The following is a 20747-nucleotide window of genomic DNA, read 5'->3' as shown; positions in this document are numbered from 1 at the left end:
TCTTTCTCTAACTAAGCTCCTCATTTCCTCATCCCACTACTATATTAGTGCTTATATTTCCTTTTCCAACCCTCCTATAATCACACTTACAATGGAAAGATCGTGATATTTTACACGCCCCTCATATGCTTCTTCAACTTCCTTCTTTTTAAATTCACTTGCCTTAATTATCCGTGAAGGTGTATATTAACCCTTCCTCTGTACCTGAAATTCCATGTATTTTCACTTTTGCTTCGAATAATGATAAGATGTAATTCCTGTCACTCCTCTGCACGCAGTTATATCCATTAACATGCATTTCCATTATCTGCCAACCCTTTTTCCTCTCTATGTATTTCCAACAATCAGCCCCATTTCGTATAAATTGCCACAAGGAACTGCCAAACTGTTAATATTTATATGCATATGGGCACAGATTCATATATACATAGTGCATGTATGTGGACGTGTGCATTTATATGAATATGTGTATGTTTATAGGTATATGTTTGCGTATACATGTTGCGGATATACTGCGTTCATGGTATGTGAATATACTGTAAAACAGAAAAGAGAATAGACTACGTTCAAGGAATACTGCAAATAGAATGTAAGCATTCCTGGTAATGATTAGAATTTTCCATTCCTTTGATGAACGATTATATCATTAATGAGGGACTCATTTTGGCTGAAGGCTAAAGAACAAAATAAAATATTCATAAGCTTTCTGCAGGTATTATAATGAAAAGATAATGTTAAAAAAACATACACCAAATTTTTATCGGAATGTAGATAAAACCAAAATGATTTAGAGAGAGAGAGAGTGAGAGAGAGAGAGGGCAACATCAACTCGATTTTGAACTGGTAAAGCTTCCCAGAATACATTGCTTCCAACGGTAATTCATACCATTTACATTTCAGTTTTAATGTTAATAATCATCATCTGTCGTAACTTGACGTTTCCGATCCATTACGTGGTGTATTCTTGTTTTCAGTGTTGTACAATGAGACTCAACAGTTGGTGAATTCTGTCCTTACGTTTTTTTCCCTCTCGCATTCCTTACCCTATTAATTCCTACTTGGTTGCCCTTATAAAGAATTCATTCTCACGCACTGAGACATTGTCTGTTTGTACGTTTTCGTCAAAACATCCAGCTGCAGAGTTATGTTTTTTCATCATTTATTTGAGCAGAATCTTCCATGCAGGGGGCACTTTCTCGTTCTGAGTGTCATCATTTATATAGATAGAATAGTGTCTTCGGAATTACACCAAACAGTAAACCTCCTTGAACACTCAGCATTTAAATTTCATTTCATTACCCGGTCCATTAGCATTATAATACTAATGAATTAACATTTAGCAACCTCTATTGTAGTAAGGTCCGTCACTTTTATATAACTAGTAGAGAACAAATGTAAATAGATCTGTGATAGTTTCTGATGTGATTTTGGTGATTTTGATATTTATTTTTTTTTCGTGAATGGTTGATTTAGTTGGGAACCAGAGTGGAAAACGAGGGTTTTTGGGAGGGAAAATATGCAAGTTAGTTGCTGTTGATGATGATTAACCTTTCCCTTAGGCCAGCACGATTTCTTTCTACTGGAGTACCCCTGTATTATACTAGTGACACGCATGGTTGCATTCTAGCCTAAACTTCCCTGACCTAAGCTAACCCAGAGTGCTGGGCCCTCTCTGGCTGGGAGCCTTTACCTTAGGAAGAAACTCTCAGTTTCTTAGGAAGCAAAGGTTGGTATGGATGAAAGGATCATTGGTGCCAAGAAACGAATCATATATTAATGCAGTCTGTGATTATTTTGCACTTTTTCACTAATATATATTCATCAGTGTAAATTAATCCTTCATTTTTTTGGGTGCTACGGGGTTCAGTTCTTGCTTTATTTCTAACGTGTAGACTTCAAGAAACGAAGTTTTGGTATAACACTAGAAAGGCTTGTTAGGAAAACTTTCCTCTTTGGAACAGAAGTATGAATGTTGAATGTGAGTAAATAAAGAAAGTTGAAGCTGTTAAGGTGAAATGTCTAAGTGTTAAGGTGAAATGTCTAAGTGACGTATTGGGCATAAGAATGACTGAGAGTAAGAAATGAGGCCATGCTCAGGAATGGCAAAAGGGGCAGTGGTGTGTAGGGGAAGAAATGAAGCACTTAGAAGGGCTGGGTAGTTATGTGGAAAAGTTATTGAAAGGGAAGGGTCTCAACATCTAAGAAGTGCGAGACTCCATGTAAAATGGCGCAAATGTGTGTATAGGAGGTTAAACACCTGTTTCAAATGTCGCAAGTTAATAACGCAAGTTAAAGAAGGTCATTTTGCTACCTATGAATTTCAAGGATATCTTTATAGACCTGTAATTGCGGAAGCAAATCATGAGAAAGATAAAGAAAAAATATTAAAAACTTAATGTAGTAAACTGATATCTTCTTCAATCCTGCAGCTCTGTAAAAAGGGTCGTGTTCATATGAGACGAAGATAGATAGACAGAAACGGGTGCAATAGGAAGTTGATTACAGGGAATATAATGAACGCAACTTAAAAGCACAAACACGAGCGCAAAATTTATACTTGGATCATTCGCAATTACTGTAACCAGCAAAACGTTATCCGCAGAAATTTATGTCATATGATTAGGCACTCATGAAAAGATATGTGAGAAACTATCCAACAGCCCACTTGATTACTGTGTAGGAGAAGCTACACTTAAGTGTAATGGAATCCGCTAAAGTGACACACTTTCTGATTTATATAAGCAATACGTCGTCGCCTTAAGTAAGCGATGCCCACTATCTGTCTTGCTCTGCAGAGGCTAGACACATTTCCATGAAAAGCCCGTCTTTATTGCCAAAATCAGCTCTCTCACTCGGGCAGTTTTATACAACATTTTTGGATGTATACTAGTTTTTACAGGATTCTTGATATCCGTTTTCTTCAATAAGAATGCCCATGTACAGTATGTAATGATACTCTGAATTCCAAAAAATGATGCAACACTCTCAGAATTTTCCCTTCTTTAAAAAAATGTCGTCTGAAATACGTCCTTGGGTCTCATATTACGAGACGGGAACTACTCAGTCGCGTCCATTAGATTTTCCGCCCACGCACCGATACTCAGATTACGAAGATGCCTGGGCAAAAGACTCAGCTTTTCAGGTGTAATGAAACATGAGGACATTGTTTAAGGTAGCCAAAAGTTCTTCGATGCTTTTGCTTGTGAAAAAAACAGAGTAGGGAAAACACAGGCAGTACTTCTAAGTGGAGATGTTTAAATGGGAAAGGGGCATTCATTTTTTAAAATGCCCTTTAAAGTTTTCTTGAATTTCTTATGAATACGTGCGATCTGTATAATTACTATGAAAACATGATTTGCTTTGGGAAAGGTTAAGTTTTGTTAAAATAGTAATCAGGATAGCATACAAAGAATCTTACCTTCGTGACATTCGCAACGAAAACTTCCTGGCTCATTAACGCAGGTATGTTGGCAGTTTCCGTTTTGCACCGCACACTCGTCAATATCTGAAAATAGAATACGTTGAACTATTAACCGAATAAAAAAAAAGAAGTAAAACTGAACTGCAGCAACCATACTGTAACAAGATTTCACACATAGAAAAATTAATGAAATCCACAATGGCAATGGCCTTGACCAATCAATAAGTTTATTTACTAAGCACTTAACTGCCTAGGGAAAATCAGAAAAACATGTTTTGGGAGACATTTATGTTTACTTATTTGAAAGTAAACATGATATGCATTTAAGTTATGTATATGTATGGCTTATGTGGAATGACTTGTTCTTGAAACTCTTGCTTTAGACATGAACAGTTATAAAGTTCTGATAGCCATTTTTTAGTTTTCTGTAAAAGAAAACTATTGAGATGGCTATTTGTCAGCCCGTCCGCACTTTTTCTGTCCGCCTCAGATCTAAAAACTACCGAGGCTAGAGGGCTGCAAGTTGGTATGTTGATCATCCACCTCTAATCATCAAACATCCCAAACTGCAGCCCTCTAGTCTCAGTAATATTTATTTTATTTAAGGTTCAAGTTAGCCATGATCGTGCCAACAACACAGGCCACCACCGGTCCGTGGCTGAAAGTTTCATGAGCCGTGGCTGAGAGTTTCGTACAGAAAACTCGATTGCGCCGAAGAAACTTCAGTGCATCTTTTACGTGTTTCTTTTTTTTTTTATAAAAATTGATCTTGAGCATGCTTCTAGCCTTTTTGTTCATTTACAGTACCATTCAGCAATTTTTAGGGCCCCTTTATTTTTTTCTCTCTTACTTTATCAGTGCCTCCTCAATATCGAAACTATTAACCATGGCATTCGTGATGCTGCGTTGCTTTGCAAAGAGAGTATCGTGTAGTAAATCCAACACTGTAAACACGTACGGTAACAGCCGGGGTTTTCACCGCCACTGTCCATTTCCAAAATATTGATTTTTATTTTTATTGCTCTGTGTCCCATTCAAGCTAGTTCGAAACTATCTGAGGAGCTTCCGAAGCACATGGAACTCTGTGCTCCAAGATAAAAAAAAAGTCAAATTTTATTTTTCTATTGTGCCTGAATCATTTATTATTTAATTTTTTTTTTAATCAAAACTTGGAATGGAACCAGTCATAGCTCTGTGCGGGCATGGGAGATGAGGGAACAGTCTGCTTTTGCAATTTCCATAGATTTAAAACAAACAACTCTTCATAGATCATTAACCAAAGAATCACTACATTACAAGAAGTGCATTCAAGGAGCCCTCGATATCTGTGAAAATATATTACCGTGTCATTTTATTTCCTTACGGATTTCACAGGAATTCACTTTTCGATAAGCACTAGCCAAAGTGTGGTTGACTCGATCACTGTTTCCTGAATATTTTTCCTTATTCAGAACAGTCTGCGATTTAGATGTGATCCACGCAGACACACACACGCACACACACACAAATACACACAGTCTTAAGTCAGCATCGTAAACTGAAAGAGCAATTTATGCTCCTCATTTAAAGTATATATGTATATATATATATATATATATATATATATATATATATATATATATATATATATATATATATATATATATTTATATATATATAGATATATGTATATATATTCATATATATATATATATATATTATATATATATATATATATGTATATATATTATATATATATATATATATATATATATATATATATATATATATATATATATATATATATATTATATATATATATATATATATATATATATATATATATATATATATATATATATATATATATATATATATATATATATATATATATGTGTGTGTGTGTGTGTGTGTGTGTGTAGATACCTAACCAAATATTTATAATTCATCGAATTCATACATGTAAACATATGCGAACATACATCAAAGATTTATCCTCAAGGTCTTACCTAAACAAACAGGCTTCAGTCCTCTCTTATGATGTTCGGGACTAAATCTGTATCCCGAGAAGCAGGTGCAGATGACACGTCCAAAATATACGGAACACTTTTGTTCACAGAAGTTTTGTGAGCAAGGATCCACAGTTTCGGGGAGACATCTGAAAAGCAAAATGCGGATTAGTAAAAGGAGCCGTTAGTATATTCCCCAAACTTCTTGATAATGAGCTGTAGAATTCAGTGTTGTATTTTGTTTTCTAAATCGTCAGAATAAAAATTAAATGTCATGGTAAAATAAAAAAGTAAGGAAAAAGACAAAGGGAATGAAAATAAATTGACGGAAGAGAAGGGTGATGTTTTGAAAATATGAAGATATTTTAATATTATTTCATTCTTTATGAAATACTCGTAGAAGCATAAGTCTTCAAATGGAGAAGCAAATCCACGCTTTTGTCACTGTACAAATATATTTTTATTTGTAAAAAGAGAAACCATACAGACAGCTTTCGAGAGCCTGTACGATTCTCCTTTTCGATCTGACGAAAAGAAAAAATTCTTTAGTATCATATTTTATTTTTGCCATGTCCATATAGATTTCCGCTATAAAATGTCCTATTTTAGCAAACACAGTTAGTACATACGTTCCTGATCGTTTACTGTTTTGCAGTGATTATTTGTACCTAATAAGGAGTATGAAATAGAGAATTTATCCAAACAGTACCTGAAAACCAAAAGACGAAAGAGATATCTTACCTTCCAGCTACGAAATTATATCCTTGGCAACAGTGTCTTCGGAAACAGTCGACCCACTGATCTCTCACTTGGCATTTGTATCTGGTAGTGATGACGTTTGCACTTGGGCACTCGAGGGTATCTGACCTGAAATTATTAAATAACACGTTAGATTGGAGAGTCTTCGTAGACGGTTTCGTGACGGTTTCTTCATGGGTCTCCCCAAAAAAATGATATCTGTCTCTCGCCATTGAAATTATAAAGGCTACGGATAACTCTCAAGTCACGAAATAATCACGTGATAGCAGACAAGTCAGCTTCATCTTTCTGCTACTTGGTTTAAATTTCAGTGTTTCCTTTTTTTCTGTTACGTAATCGTTTCCACTAAGTCGGACAAGCTCTTTTCTTTAATAGGATACCTCGAGCTATGCTAAAGTAACTTTCTTTTATCTTTTGAGACCTTGCATAATATTTCCGGCTTTTCGAAGATAGCCGTGATACATATAGAAATGAAAAATGTCTGTTTGTACAGGATAAATTTCGTCCTATGAGACTTTTTAATTTGGAACTCTACACTCTCTCTCTCTCTCTCTCTCTCTCTCTCTGATATGTCTGCCTTTTCAGCATAAACTTTGTCATATGAGACTTTTTAACCTCGAACTCTACAAGAAAAATTCTCTCTCTCTCTCTCTCTCTCTCTCTCTCTCTCTCTCTCTCTCTCTCTCTCTCTCTCTCTCTCTCTCTCTCTCTCAGTCACAACACCAGAAATTTACGGCAGGGAGTCATTGTGAACGATCTCCTTACTTTCCTAATGCCACCATCTCACCGAGGGATTCCGGCAATTTCAAACTTTTCCACGTCTTACTCAAAGTTATTTATAGATTCCTACCAAGTTTGGAATGCAAGTTTTTTTTATTTTCCCACGAAATAATTAGGGTTGAAGTTGTCTTATTATTAACTATTTTTAAGATATCACAGGAATTTTGTGTTCTCTCTTCACTGAACCCGAGTGAAATATTATGGCTCATGAAAAAAGACATATTTTGCTTTAACTTAGAATTCATAGAAAATATCCACCAGTGGAGGTTTTTATTCTCAGATCCTACCTTCCACACATTTTTCCATGATTACTTTTTACTATTTATCAGAGCATTAGCCGTCTTTATTGTAGATTCTTGTAATGCAAATTACAGAATCTTCTTATTCGTATTATCCATAATATGCACGCGTTTCTACGGAGCTGCTCAAACACCCCTTACTTTGCTAAGCAAGTTTTCACAGTGAAAATACAAATACATTAACACTACAGTAAAATCCCGGTGATTACAACAGACAAATGAGATGAAATAAATAAGAAAAAAGTTTTATTTACATGCACCAATTAAAAAACAGATGTCAGAAAAATAGTGAGAAAAGAGCATGGCCTTTTAAAGAAGTATTAGAACCCCTTAAATCTGAGAGTAGCAAAATAACTGTCATCGCCAAAAAAGATGCTTCTCATTCAACAGCAGTGGGAATGAGGGACCTGTGGTACTTGGCACCTGGTGTTTGATCACCTCACCAGAACAAGGATACTAACTTACTATAAAAGGAAAGCACATCGTCATCGCTAGTGGAGCAGACGCTGAAAGTAGGGGCTGAGGATGCATGTTGAAATAACGCATCTAGAAGAAGGCCCATCATTATACCCGATAATATTCTAAATCATAATTGTCACTGGTGTAAGAAGGGTCAGTACACAGCAATTATGGCCAGAAAATGCTAAGCCTGGAAAGCTGCTGAGATGCAAATGGTATTAATAATACCTTTTGTGTGAAACATGAAGAGTCTTATCAAGAATGCTTTCTTTTCTAGCAGTAGATGACTGATTCTTTATGAATTTGACAGTTAGATCAACAAATCAACAAAGTTACGTTTTCCACGTATTCAGACCTATACTGTTGGTTTATCGATCCATTACTATCAACTGTGTAACCAAAAGAGTTTTAACATTTTAAACTAAAATATCTTTTCATGCTCTTTCCTAATATTAAAGATAAAAAAAATAAGACGTTCTAGATAGTTTTAGCTCAATGAAAACGTCAACAGCAACTCTATTATTAGTTGTTGAATAATCTCTGAAGAAGATTAATTCCAAAATCTTAGATCAACAACTATATATCGGAGCCTTTTTAGGTCCCAAACCAATGGTAGTTCTAAAATAAATGGGAGAAAATCTGGACACATATTATGCCATCCGAGTAGAACTTGAAACACATCTTGTTAGATTAAAATCTCAGACAAAAAGTACCTAATTGTTTCGATGTGCATAACATGAATATAAATTCAGAATACCTATATAGTGGTAGTGAGGACGAAATATTTCGGGAGAGATGCAGAAGGATGGAGACAAAGCCAGTCGTTACTACATATGACACCTACGCTACTCTTTGAAGTGGGCGCAATATTAAACAAAGGTCATTCATCTCGGAACACTAATTTTTAAAAGAAAAACAAAAATTTGACCAAACTGAGAATAATAAATCCCCAATACAATTGTTTATAAAATGTTGGATGAACTTTGTTTGAATCTTCTTCAATCCACCTGTACATTTCGACTCAGATATTTCTAATGTCCGTAGAGCGAAGAGCAGACTTGGTGAGGGATTGATCATGGCTAAGGCAGGTTCCCCGAAAAATGATCCGCTCCAAAAGCCATTTGAAGTAGCCATGCTTTAACATCAGAGGGGGTATCCAAAGACAGGATTTCAACATAATCCAGAAACTACGAATTCACATTTTTATAGAAAACCCACTTCCTAGATATCGTACATCCGTTTCTTTAGTTATGATATTTCAGTAAAAGCTAGACTGTAATAGTAAGCAGCTTATTTTTGTTCACTGTAAGGATTTGTTCCCGTGAATACAAAGATACGGAATTCAAAAGAATTTATAAACAACTGTCTTACCTCGAAGAACCTTACTACGTCACAAAAAAAAAAGTTTACAAAACGAATATTCGCACCTGATAATTGGGTAAAAAAAAAAAAAAGTAAATAGCAGTAAACTCATTAGCGTCTGAGGTCAGTATTTTATTTTATTTAAAGATCTTGTTTATCTATGCTAGCGGGGTTACACCTGGGCTCGTTCCCTGTTGACTACCTGCCTTAAAATCTGTACATTTTATGTATTTCTTTTGAAGTAAATAGTTCAATTTAGACCTTTCTTGGCTGATATTCACATTGTTGCGAAGGCTTTCTTTTATCAAACTGGACTCGATAAAGTTTACTTTCCGGTGTATTACTGAAGTAAGCTAAATTTTTTGCCACTGTTTAATTGATTGGATGATCGTTTACACTAACATGAACGAAAATTTTGTACTAAAGGATCGGCTTAGTGTTTGTTTTATGTATATGTGTGTATATGTATATACATATATATATATATATATATATATATATATATATATATATATATATATTTTTATTTCGGCTCAGGGCCATATACATGGAATATACAAAAACAATACACACAATCTAGATACATAAGGTAACACGATAAAAATAATTATAGACAGTATCCACACAGCTGCTGAAGTAAAAAAAGATAGAATTCATAATAATGGCAATGACAGTAATTATAATGAGAATAATAGCAAAAAAATTAAAAATGATAACAACAAAAAATTGTGTATGTGTATATCTACTGTATATACATGCAGTATGTATATTTATACATATAAATATATAGGCTCTATAATATATATATATATATATATATGTGTGTGTGTGTGTGTGTGTGTGTGTATATATATAAACACTAAGCCGTTGCTGTAAAACAAAATTTTCGTTCACATTAGTGGAAACGATCGTTCAATCAATACCACAGTGGCAAAAAAGATAGCTTACTTCAATAATATACCAGAAAGTAAATATTATCGAGTCCAGTTTTATAAAGGACGCCTTCGCAACAATGTGAGCATCAGCCAAGGAAGGTCTAAAACTCTAAATCGACCCTTTTACTTCAAGAGAAAAAAGTGAAATGTGCAGATTTTAAGGCTGGTAGTTAACGCGGAACGAGAGCCCAGGTGTGAGTCCGCCAGCAAAGATAAACAAGATCTGCATTTACAATACTGACCTCAGACGCTATTGAGGAGACTGCTCTTTATTCTCTTTTTTTCCCCAACACGTATATAAATATATATATATATATATATATATATATATATATATATATATATATATATATATATATGTATTTATACATATATATATATATATATATATAAATATAAATATATATATATATATATATATATATATATATATATATATATATATATGTGTGTGTGTGTGTGATTTATAATTGTATATATGTATATATATTATATATATATATATATATATATATATATATATATATATATATATATATATATATATCTGTGTATGTATATAATAAGCAAGAAATTCCCTTTAATATCCAGTTCTCTGTACCTGTGGAATAACTTTCACCCAAGGTAAATTGTGTTATCAATGCTTCTCCGTGGCTCTAAGGTCATATTCACTGTGATTTTAGGAGGCAGTTCAAATCACATTGGTGACGAATCACTTATCCTTGGATGTGTGTTATTCTCGCATACATTAAAGTCTTATTAATATTTAAAAATGTCCTATATTTTGACTATATATATATATATATATATATATATATATATATATATATATATATATATATAAAATATATACTGTGTATACATATATACTGAATATATATATTTATATATATATATATATATTTATATATATATATATATATATATATATATATATATATATATATATATATATATACATATATATATACAGTATATGTGTGTGAGAGAGAGAGAGAGAGAGAGAGAGAATTTTTTTAACTAACCATACGCACGAAATATACTTTTGAATACCAATATTATCCACATTTTCCAGTGTGAATACGCATTCAGAATCACTCGTGTGTTTATTCTAAATTATTGTGTTGAACATTATGAGACATGAAGCTTGAAAAGAGAAACCATTGTTACCAGTTTGGGGTATTATAAGACAGCCATTTTTCGGAACGACAGTTCAAAATAGCAGTCATTCGATCATTGAAAATCCATTAGAAAAAGTGATCAGTGTTCCTGAAAGAGAGTTAACGGTTAGGAAAGTCAATCCATTGGTCTTAAATCCTTCAGCCATTTTTTGGTATACATGATAGTATTATTCTTTTTGTCAATATACACTGTGTACTATTCATTTATCATTGTTTATGTTTTTATATCATGTTTTATGGCAAATAACTCGTCATTATTATTATTATTATTATTATTATTATTATTATTATTATTATTATTATTATTATTATTATTATTATTATTATTATATTATTATTATTCAGGAGATGGACCCTATTCATATGGAACAAGCCCACGGGAGCCACTGACTTGAAATTCAAGCTTCCAACGAATATGGTGTTCATATGAAAGAAGTAACAGAATGTAATAGAAAATATAGAAAGAAGAGATTCGTTTTTAGAAAACAAAAAGTAAATCGACAAATAAATAAATAAATGAAAATTCGCGTAAATGATTAAAATACAAGGATAAGATACAATTTACTGTCGTTGGTTGTTGTGAATTATTTTGCCATCAGTGATGAGACAGTCACCCAACTGAATCATTAAATCGGTACTAAGATTTTCTTTCGAAGTGTAATTTTATGATACACACTTATATGTTAGTACTAAAATAAAATAAACTACCAGAGCAAATGAATTTGCTTCTCCGCATGCTGCGAGTAAAGGTTTTCTTGGTAATGAACTCATTTAACTTCAGGTAAAAGATTTGAGACTGAAAGTCATAAGTCATTTGAAAGATTAAGACCTGATGGTTTTCTCAGCCTTAATTTTCCAGTTCTTACAACTGTTCCATCACGAGTAGTGTTTATATATATATATATATATATATATATATATATATATATATATATATATATATATATATATATATATATATATATATATTATACATATATATATATATGAATTTTAGTCAAAAGCACCAAAACATTTTTTAAATATTAAAATATTAACTGCTCCATCACGAGTAGTGTTCAGTTTATATATATATATATATATATATATATATATATATATATATATATATATATATATATATATATATATATATATATATATATATATATATATATATATATATATATATATATATATATATTGCAACGAGGGACACCTCTATCCAAGCCAACTCTCCTTTAAAGAACATCATTTTCAAAAGACGATAAAGTCGGTCATAGAGAATTTGCTTTTCCTACAAAGCTCCTGTTATTCTTTCCTTTAGCGGTCTTTTCATTCCCTTCCTAGACCATGTGTCCTTGGAGACATGCCTTGATCGTATGATCGCCCCAGGCACTACTTAAGGGAGTTCCTGAGTCAGCGCCACACAAGACTCTAATCTGAGACAGCTGATCCCACGTACCAAAAGAGGAAAGTTGGGCGACCACGTGACACGAGATCACTCATGCATGCATGGCATTTTAGCATGCGGTCAACAAAGCGAAAACATGAGGTCAAGGCAGCATGATAGAAAATGGATGACTCCTGCAAGAATGGGAAAGTAATCCAGGTGAAGGGATAAGAGGACCAACACACGACGCCTCTTGTCAAAGACACACCGGACACAGACCTAACACCTACTACCCTTTGAGTTCCACTCCCTAAGAGCCATCTCCCAAGCCACATGGCTGACTTCCAGTCCAGTGTATGTCCAGTGCCAATTCCCTTAATACCACCCCTCCCATCATCGGCACATCTATGAGGACCCATCTCTCCAACACGAGGTACAGTGCTAGGAGTTCGAGTTTTGCCAGTCACATAGTCCTTTTTCTTTTGCAATTCCATTTTCCATGTTTCCAACGCAATTCTCATACAGACCTGTCTTTGTTATTATTTATGTCCATAAGTGAATTCAACAGTGTTATACCCAAGGATCTGTTGGCACCATCAGTGCATCCTTGCACCCTTAATTGTGCTAATTTCGTCAGTCAATCACATGCATTCACCATTGCAGGCGGAGGAGTTTTCTCGCTGTGGATCCTTCTGCTTCAATTGTACTTTCATTGTCCTGATAAACCCACCGCAAATTGACTCACAGTGTCCTAGAAGTGAAATCCCTGGCATCCAGTTATCATCTGTTCATCTTAATTTAGTGTTCCGACAGGATCCCATTTACCCATCTTAATTATTCCCATCTTCTGATATGTGTTATTGTAAATATATGTGATTCTAGTTATCCTAAGAGCTTATCTAAAGTTCCCCTTTCTAGTAAAGCCCTCAGCTCATTTTTTTTTCTTCTATGCTCTACCAACACAGGAATTCTAGTCAGATTGCATCATCCCTTGTGGTGAGTCCCCTTCCAGGTTTAGAATATATATATATATATATATATATATATATATATATATATAATATATATATATATATATATATATATATATATATATATATATATATATATATATATATATATATATATATATATATATATATATGTATGTATATATTATATATATATATATATATATGTATGTAATTTATATTTATAAATACCTTTACATTCAAGTGACTAACTAATAGTAAAAATTATTTTTCTTGTCTTTTTCTGTCCGTATGCCTCTAAAAATACACACACAGTATGTTTATGTTTTTCTGATGCATTTGGTCACCGTTAGTGCTTTCGTTCCCAAAGTAGAGTGGCCAGTACGTCACGCAATTATGTGAGACAGGTTATTTCTGTATCTTTCTAAATCTTGCACGAACACTGTCCCCTCCGTAGAAAATAATGTCATTAGCATCGTCTTCCTAATTGAGGAAAGGCTCATCAGTATCAGGTTCACCCAACACACGTGGAGTAACTCGTCTCTGCCATACAAAAACACTTGGGATTTGCTTTTTCTCTTCCCCTAAGTAAACAGAGCTCTTTCAAGATCCACTCTTCATCCTTCTGAGACTCAGTTTTCTCCATCTTCAGCTTTTATTACTTTTGTTTTTACTCTGTGAAATACTTTAATCTACCTTTAACGTAACCTATCATTTTTTTTTTTCGTTTTCGTTTGACTTTCTTCTCATAACCTCTGAAGAATTAATAGATTCCACAGTTTTTTCTTTCATTAGCAATCCAAAAATCACACTTAACTCCTACAGAACTAAAAACGTAAGAGAGGGAAGGGAGTATGAAACAATCCCTATCAAATTAACAATCTTTAGTTTTCAATTGTTCTAGCATCTTAAATTATACTCTCCATGGTCATTTCAATGATTATTTTACATTTGCGTCTGTCGTGACATCTTTCATTGCGTATATTTTTCTAATGCCTTCAAAATTCTTCTCCACGTAACTAACATTCACTTCAAAAACATTTGCATTTACATCTCAATTACAAGTCAGTTTTCTAATTACGATTAACTTCTGCATTATTCCCTTCAAGAATAACTTTTCCCCCCCCTGAAACGCTCTCTACTGATAACTCTGGCATCTCATCAGCTCTCACCCTTCTGCCTCTCGTTCTCTCCTCTACATCTCTATTATACCTCTTGAATTTTTGTGGGATTCCTCTGTCTCGTAGGTACTTCTAAATAACATTGTTCCCTTACCATAAATCGGGTTAGCGGGATACCTACCTACATATTACAAGAAGCTCATTCCCCTAACTTAGACAGCAACGAATTACCTCGACATAAAAAGATACATCCTGAGTTGTGTAATCGCGTTATGGAGTGATTTGATAGTGAGAGAGATGATTAATCTTCCAAGGAAAAGGGGGATTTTCGACATGTGTTGCCAGAGGAAGAGGTTCGCGTGAGACAAAACAGAATCAGGATGGATCCTTTGAGGTTTCTCGTTCTTGGACAGAATGCAAACACAGATGGCGAGATGGTGCCAGTGATTAAAAGCGAGAGACGAAAATGAGTCGGTTCTTTGAAGACAAGAGAAACCACTCAGCTGTCTGAGGAGGAAATATACTTACAGGAAGTGGTCGTATACCTGATGATTAACTCTAGAGTTGTTACATCAAATCGTGCACTCGTATAAACGAATAGTGTTGTTATTTTCCTTTTACATTGTAAGTTATTGCGCGAACAACGTTCTGACGTTGCTTGTTGATATTTTGAACAATAAATCAAATTTGAGAACTTATGCTTGTCCCACACACACGTGCACACACACACACACATACCTCTCTCTCTCTCTCTCTCTCTCTCTCTCTCTCTCTCACACTCTCTCACACACACACACACACACACACACACACACACACACAAGAGCGTATGAGCTTTTTATTGTGCAAAAAGTCTGCACGTACGCGCGAAAGTGTTTCAGTTCTTGCGAAATGATAAAAAGTAGGATGGCCACAGATTAACGGCAGTGGAAGTCGATAATTAAGAGACGGGATTTTTATTGCTTCTTTAGGGCTATGCAAACATAAAAAAATAAAATACTTCCTCAATAAAATGAGTTACCATTCACCTTCATAACCCCCATTCCCCGTCCTCCCATCACTTCCCAATGATACAATCATTTCACCCATATATCGTCTTCCATTCTCCTCACTTGACCAGGCCAGCTCAGAACACTCTGGTCTATCTTATTACGTACGACAACTATTTTCAGTTTATCTCCATTTTTACTAGTTTCACCCATTCTTCTACAACATGCACAACGGAAGCAAGTCATCTTGAGAGCTCCTGTCTTCCCTACTCTCATTCTAATTGATCATTCCTCTTCCATGAAGGACTTTTGCCTCAGTTTTCTTTTTATACAATTCAGTCTTGGATTTTGTTGACAGTCCACTTTCCTCCCAAATCTTTTCTGCCCTCCCTTCCATCTTCTTTATTTTCTTGTTTCTAAAAATATAATATTTTGTTTGTTTTGTTTTCGTCATATTAGTTTAGATAAAAGAACTTTTGTTTGAGGAAAGGGTGCCACTTTGGGTAATATGACGTGAAAAATACCAAGTTTTGACTTGGTTGCGCCCATAGCTAATTGTCATGAAGTCAAATGTCTGTTTAATACTTTCAGGAACCCATATATAGCAATTTTTAGAGGATAAATGCTAGTCACTTTGCTTACTTTTATCGAATAGAACATCATGATGACCTCAGATTACCCAAAAGTGATCTGATTATAAAACTATTGGGTGCCGTCACAACTTAGCAACAAAGCGGTAGATTGGGAAGCATTTCATTAACATCTTAAAGGTTTCTCTTATAGTTAAGATTTCAGAATATATTTTTATTAAGATGAAGAAACCCAGATTAAATGTAAATAGCGATAGCAATTCTGTTAAAAGATTTTCAGTTCTAGTGCATGATAATTCTCTGTTTATTTGGCAGATAGTTTTCCAAATATTTTTTTAGCATTTCCAAATTTTCGATTTTTCATTTAACAATGTTTATATATTGTACTTATGTGTATCCCTTAGTTGTAAATATCTCACTTCACAGTTTTATAAACAAAAGTAGTGAAATGTTAAGCTAATTGATAATGATATATTATGGGTTTAAGTATGCATCCCTGCTACAATTTCCATAATAGTAATAATAATAATAATAATAATAATAACAACAGACAAAGAATGAAAGGTCTGACTATATGTTATGGGTTTAAGTCTGTATCCCTGCTGTGATATAGTTTAACCAGACCACTGAGCTGATTAACAGCTCTCCTAGGGCTGGCCCGAAGGATTAGATTTATTTTGCGTGGCTAAGAACCAATTGGTTACCTAGCAACGGGACCTATAGCTTATTGTGGAATCCGAACCACATTATAGCGAGAAATGAATTTCTATCACCAGAAATAAATTCCTCTTATTCTTCACTGGCCGGTCGGAGATTCGAACTCGCGGCCAGCAGAGTGCTAGCTGAGAACGGAACCCGCTCGCCCAACGAAGAACTAAACAATAATAATAATAATAATAATAATAATAATAATTAATTATTATTATTATTATTATTATTATTATTATTATTATTATTATTATTATTATTATTATTATTATTATTATTATTATAGTAAAAAGAGACTAAGACTTAAAACTCGGACTGTATTCCTGAGAATAAAACTTTCCCCGGACGACTAAAATTTTCATGCTTTAGCATGACATATAGTCGCATACACGGCATAATATACTGTATATCCAGAGTTATGCGCCGAGCGAGTTCATGTTTCTCCTGTGACAAATGGCCAGCGAAATTGTTTCTGGCCTGGGAAATGGTTTTTATTCATCCCGTGTAGCTGTGCACAGAGGCATTTGTTGCTGGTGTGTGCAGGGTCCATTGCTCGCTTCTTTTAACATATGAATGTGAGTGTGTGTGTTTGTGTATAGGGTTGTTCATATAACAAAGTTATTGTAGGTTATATATGTATATATATATAATGTGTGTATATATAATATATATATATATATATATATATATATATATATATATATATATATATATATATATATATATATATATATATATAAAGGACAGATTCGTCATTCAGTTGCTATTCGAAATTAGAGGATAACAGAGGATTTTCTATCCAGAAATATTAGTTGAATAAAAGGTTAAAAACCTGTTGCACTATACATATATACATATATATATATATATATATATATATATATGTGTGACAAAAATTCTCTCTCTCTTTATATTTATATATATATATATATATATATATATATATATATATATATATATATATATATATATATATATATATATATGTAATATAACAGTAGGACGAAAAGGTGATGCATGTTGCAAGTTTATTTGTAGCCATCGTTTCGAATCATGGCTTCCAAACTTATCAGAATCTAGAAGTCAACAGTTTCTCGATTTTATATATATATATATATATATATATATATATATATATATATATATATATTATAATATATAAATGTATATATATATATGTATGATACAAGTAATAGATTGGGAAGAAGAATAGGACAACAACGATGATAATGAATGAATTAACAGTAATAACGATTAGTAGCAACATTACGAGTGGATTTTTTGTATCTGCGGAATGTTTATTTTGAAAAGCAGTTGAATGCAGAATCTGCAGTTGAGTCGATGTGTATGATGCCAAGATATAAATTTTTGAAATCCAGCTGAAAATGATCACGGCACTCTGATAAAGACGCAACGAAAACGTGAAAAAGCTGAGAAACTGAAACTGATCAGGTGTTAACGAAATTACTTGTGAGGTGCTGAGTGTGTTGGTGATATTTTAACTGGAAGACCAGAATGTGCAAGGTAACTCTTAGGAGGGAACATTTCCAAGGAATGGATGAGAATAAGAACTGTCAAGTGGATAAAGGAAAGGGAGTTGAGGAATAAGAAAATCTTAGCCAGCTGACATTAGAATTCCTAATTGAGAAAGTGAAAGAAGTAATATGAATATGGAATTGACGATGAAAATGTTTGAAGGTAAATGTTTGTAGCATACCCATGCTAAAACTCATAGTGGAATCAGCACTACTGAATTTAGGGAATTGAAGAATAAATTGTAAATAGTGGTTTTGTTAAGAATAATCATTAATCACATATTTAATGGAAAAAGAGGAGAGTAGTTGATTTGGTATAGAAGTGATTCAGAAAAGGATGCGGTCTGCGTTGCAGTTTCCTTTTTATATTGATTGAGTACTAAACGTAGTTCAGAATATGACACATATAAGAGAAGGAGTTATAAATGAATGTAGAATGGACAAATGTGTGAAGGTAAAGTGTGTTAGTCAGTGATTAATGTGGCAGCTATAATACTGATTGATGGATTTTACTGTTATGACTGACGATGCGAATGTTTGTACAGTGAAACGAGACAATTTAAGGTAACGATGATGCCAGAATTTTGTATACACATACATACATGTATATGTGTGTGCACATATATATATATATATATGTATGTATGTATGTATGTGAATTTCTATGACGTCACCGTGGCGTTTTTTATACACAAACATTAAGCTACAAATGTCATTTACTATCCAATTCGGTTTCCCGAGTCAGACCGAATTGGGTAATAAATTACATTTTTAGCTTAATGTTTATGTGTATTATATATATATACATATATATATATATATATATATATATATATATATATATATATATATATATATATATATATATGTATAAATTGTTAATGGGAATGAAGATGGGTTATGCAAACAAAACACTGTTTTCATGAGAGACCCTTACCTGGTGACGGCCTCGAAGTCATCGAGAAAAAACCCACCGCTCTGTGATGTAGGATCCGTCTCAGCATGGGCTTCGTAAGACTCTTCATCTTTGGAATATGATTGAGGGTATGATTGCTCAGCATACTGACGGGCTTCTGAGCTCGTGTGGAGCAGTTGAGAAGTCGCGTTGGTTCTACGCAGCCACAGGAGACACCCCAGCAAAACCAAACAACCCTGCAAGGAGAAAATGACGTTGTTTTGCATTCATAATGATTTATGTTTCCCACTCTGAGCTCATGTATAATTTCCTTGAGGGTCTTTGCACACACACACACACACACACACACACACACACACACACACACACACACACACATATATATATATATATATATATATATATATATATATATATATATATATATATATATACATACACAACACTACAGTGACATAAGCATTCATAGTCATACATGTTGTTTTCCTCTCGAGGTTCATGTATAATTTTCTTGAGGGTTTTTATGCATACATGTATACATTCATACATACATACAACATTACGAGTGATAAAAGTATTCATAATCACACATATTGTTTTCCACTCTAGGTTCATGTATAATTTCCTTGGGGGCCTGTATACATACATACATACATGCATTACGAGTGAGAAAAGCATTCATAATTATACATGTTTTCGAATCTAGGTTCATGTATGTATAATTTACATATATACATTACGAGTGACAAAAGCATTCATAAGTATACATGTTTTCGAATCTAGGTTCATATATAATTTCCTTGTGGGCCTTTATACATACATTCATACATACATGCATACGTTACGAGTGGCAAAGGCATTCATAATCATACATGTTGTTTTCCACTCTAGTTACATGTATAATTTCCTTGAGGGCTTGTATACACACATACATACTTACATACACACGATATATTGACAGTACATGTAATGAAGTCCCACCAAGAATTTGATAAAAGCGAAGCTCACATCTGCTATATAACAGAAATCCCAAATCTAAGGAAAAGTCCCTGCTAATAAATTAAAAAAAAATAAAAACTCTACTGGATGCATTCAGCAATGCTCAAGGCCACGAAATTACCACACCTGACGGTTGATTAGTATCCAGGATACAGGTATGGGACTATACAGTAAGATCTATATTCTGGGCAATCGCTGAAGGCAAATTATCTCCCAGATGCACTTGCCGGCTTATGGAGTAGCTCCGGCAAATAACAAGATATTTTTAACTGCGTAAGAGGATGCCGGTTGGTTTGATCGCTCTCTGGGTTCAGTGATCCACTGAAATCAACAACTCAACAAGTGACAACACATCGATGGAT

General features: G+C 33.6%; 1 protein-coding gene across 1 annotated transcript in view; it reads right to left on the bottom strand.

Annotated features, from left to right (window-relative positions):
• Nucleotides 1–20747, bottom strand: part of LOC136837001 (uncharacterized) — a 97831-nt gene that overhangs the window by 13311 nt on the left and 63773 nt on the right. The window contains exons 3-6 of the mRNA XM_067101530.1: nt 19408–19622; nt 6151–6276; nt 5410–5558; nt 3419–3505 (exon numbers count right to left, since the gene is read on the bottom strand). Of these exons, the coding sequence (XP_066957631.1) occupies nt 3419–3505; nt 5410–5558; nt 6151–6276; nt 19408–19622 (577 nt within the window). The remainder of the gene's footprint in view (nt 1–3418; nt 3506–5409; nt 5559–6150; nt 6277–19407; nt 19623–20747) is intronic.

The sequence above is a fragment of the Macrobrachium rosenbergii genome, chromosome 57 (assembly GCF_040412425.1).
Source record: "Macrobrachium rosenbergii isolate ZJJX-2024 chromosome 57, ASM4041242v1, whole genome shotgun sequence".
In the NCBI taxonomy this organism is placed as follows: Eukaryota; Metazoa; Arthropoda; class Malacostraca; order Decapoda; family Palaemonidae; genus Macrobrachium; species Macrobrachium rosenbergii.
The sequence above is the reverse complement of the archived record's forward strand: the minus strand, read 5'-3'. Positions and strand labels throughout refer to the sequence as shown.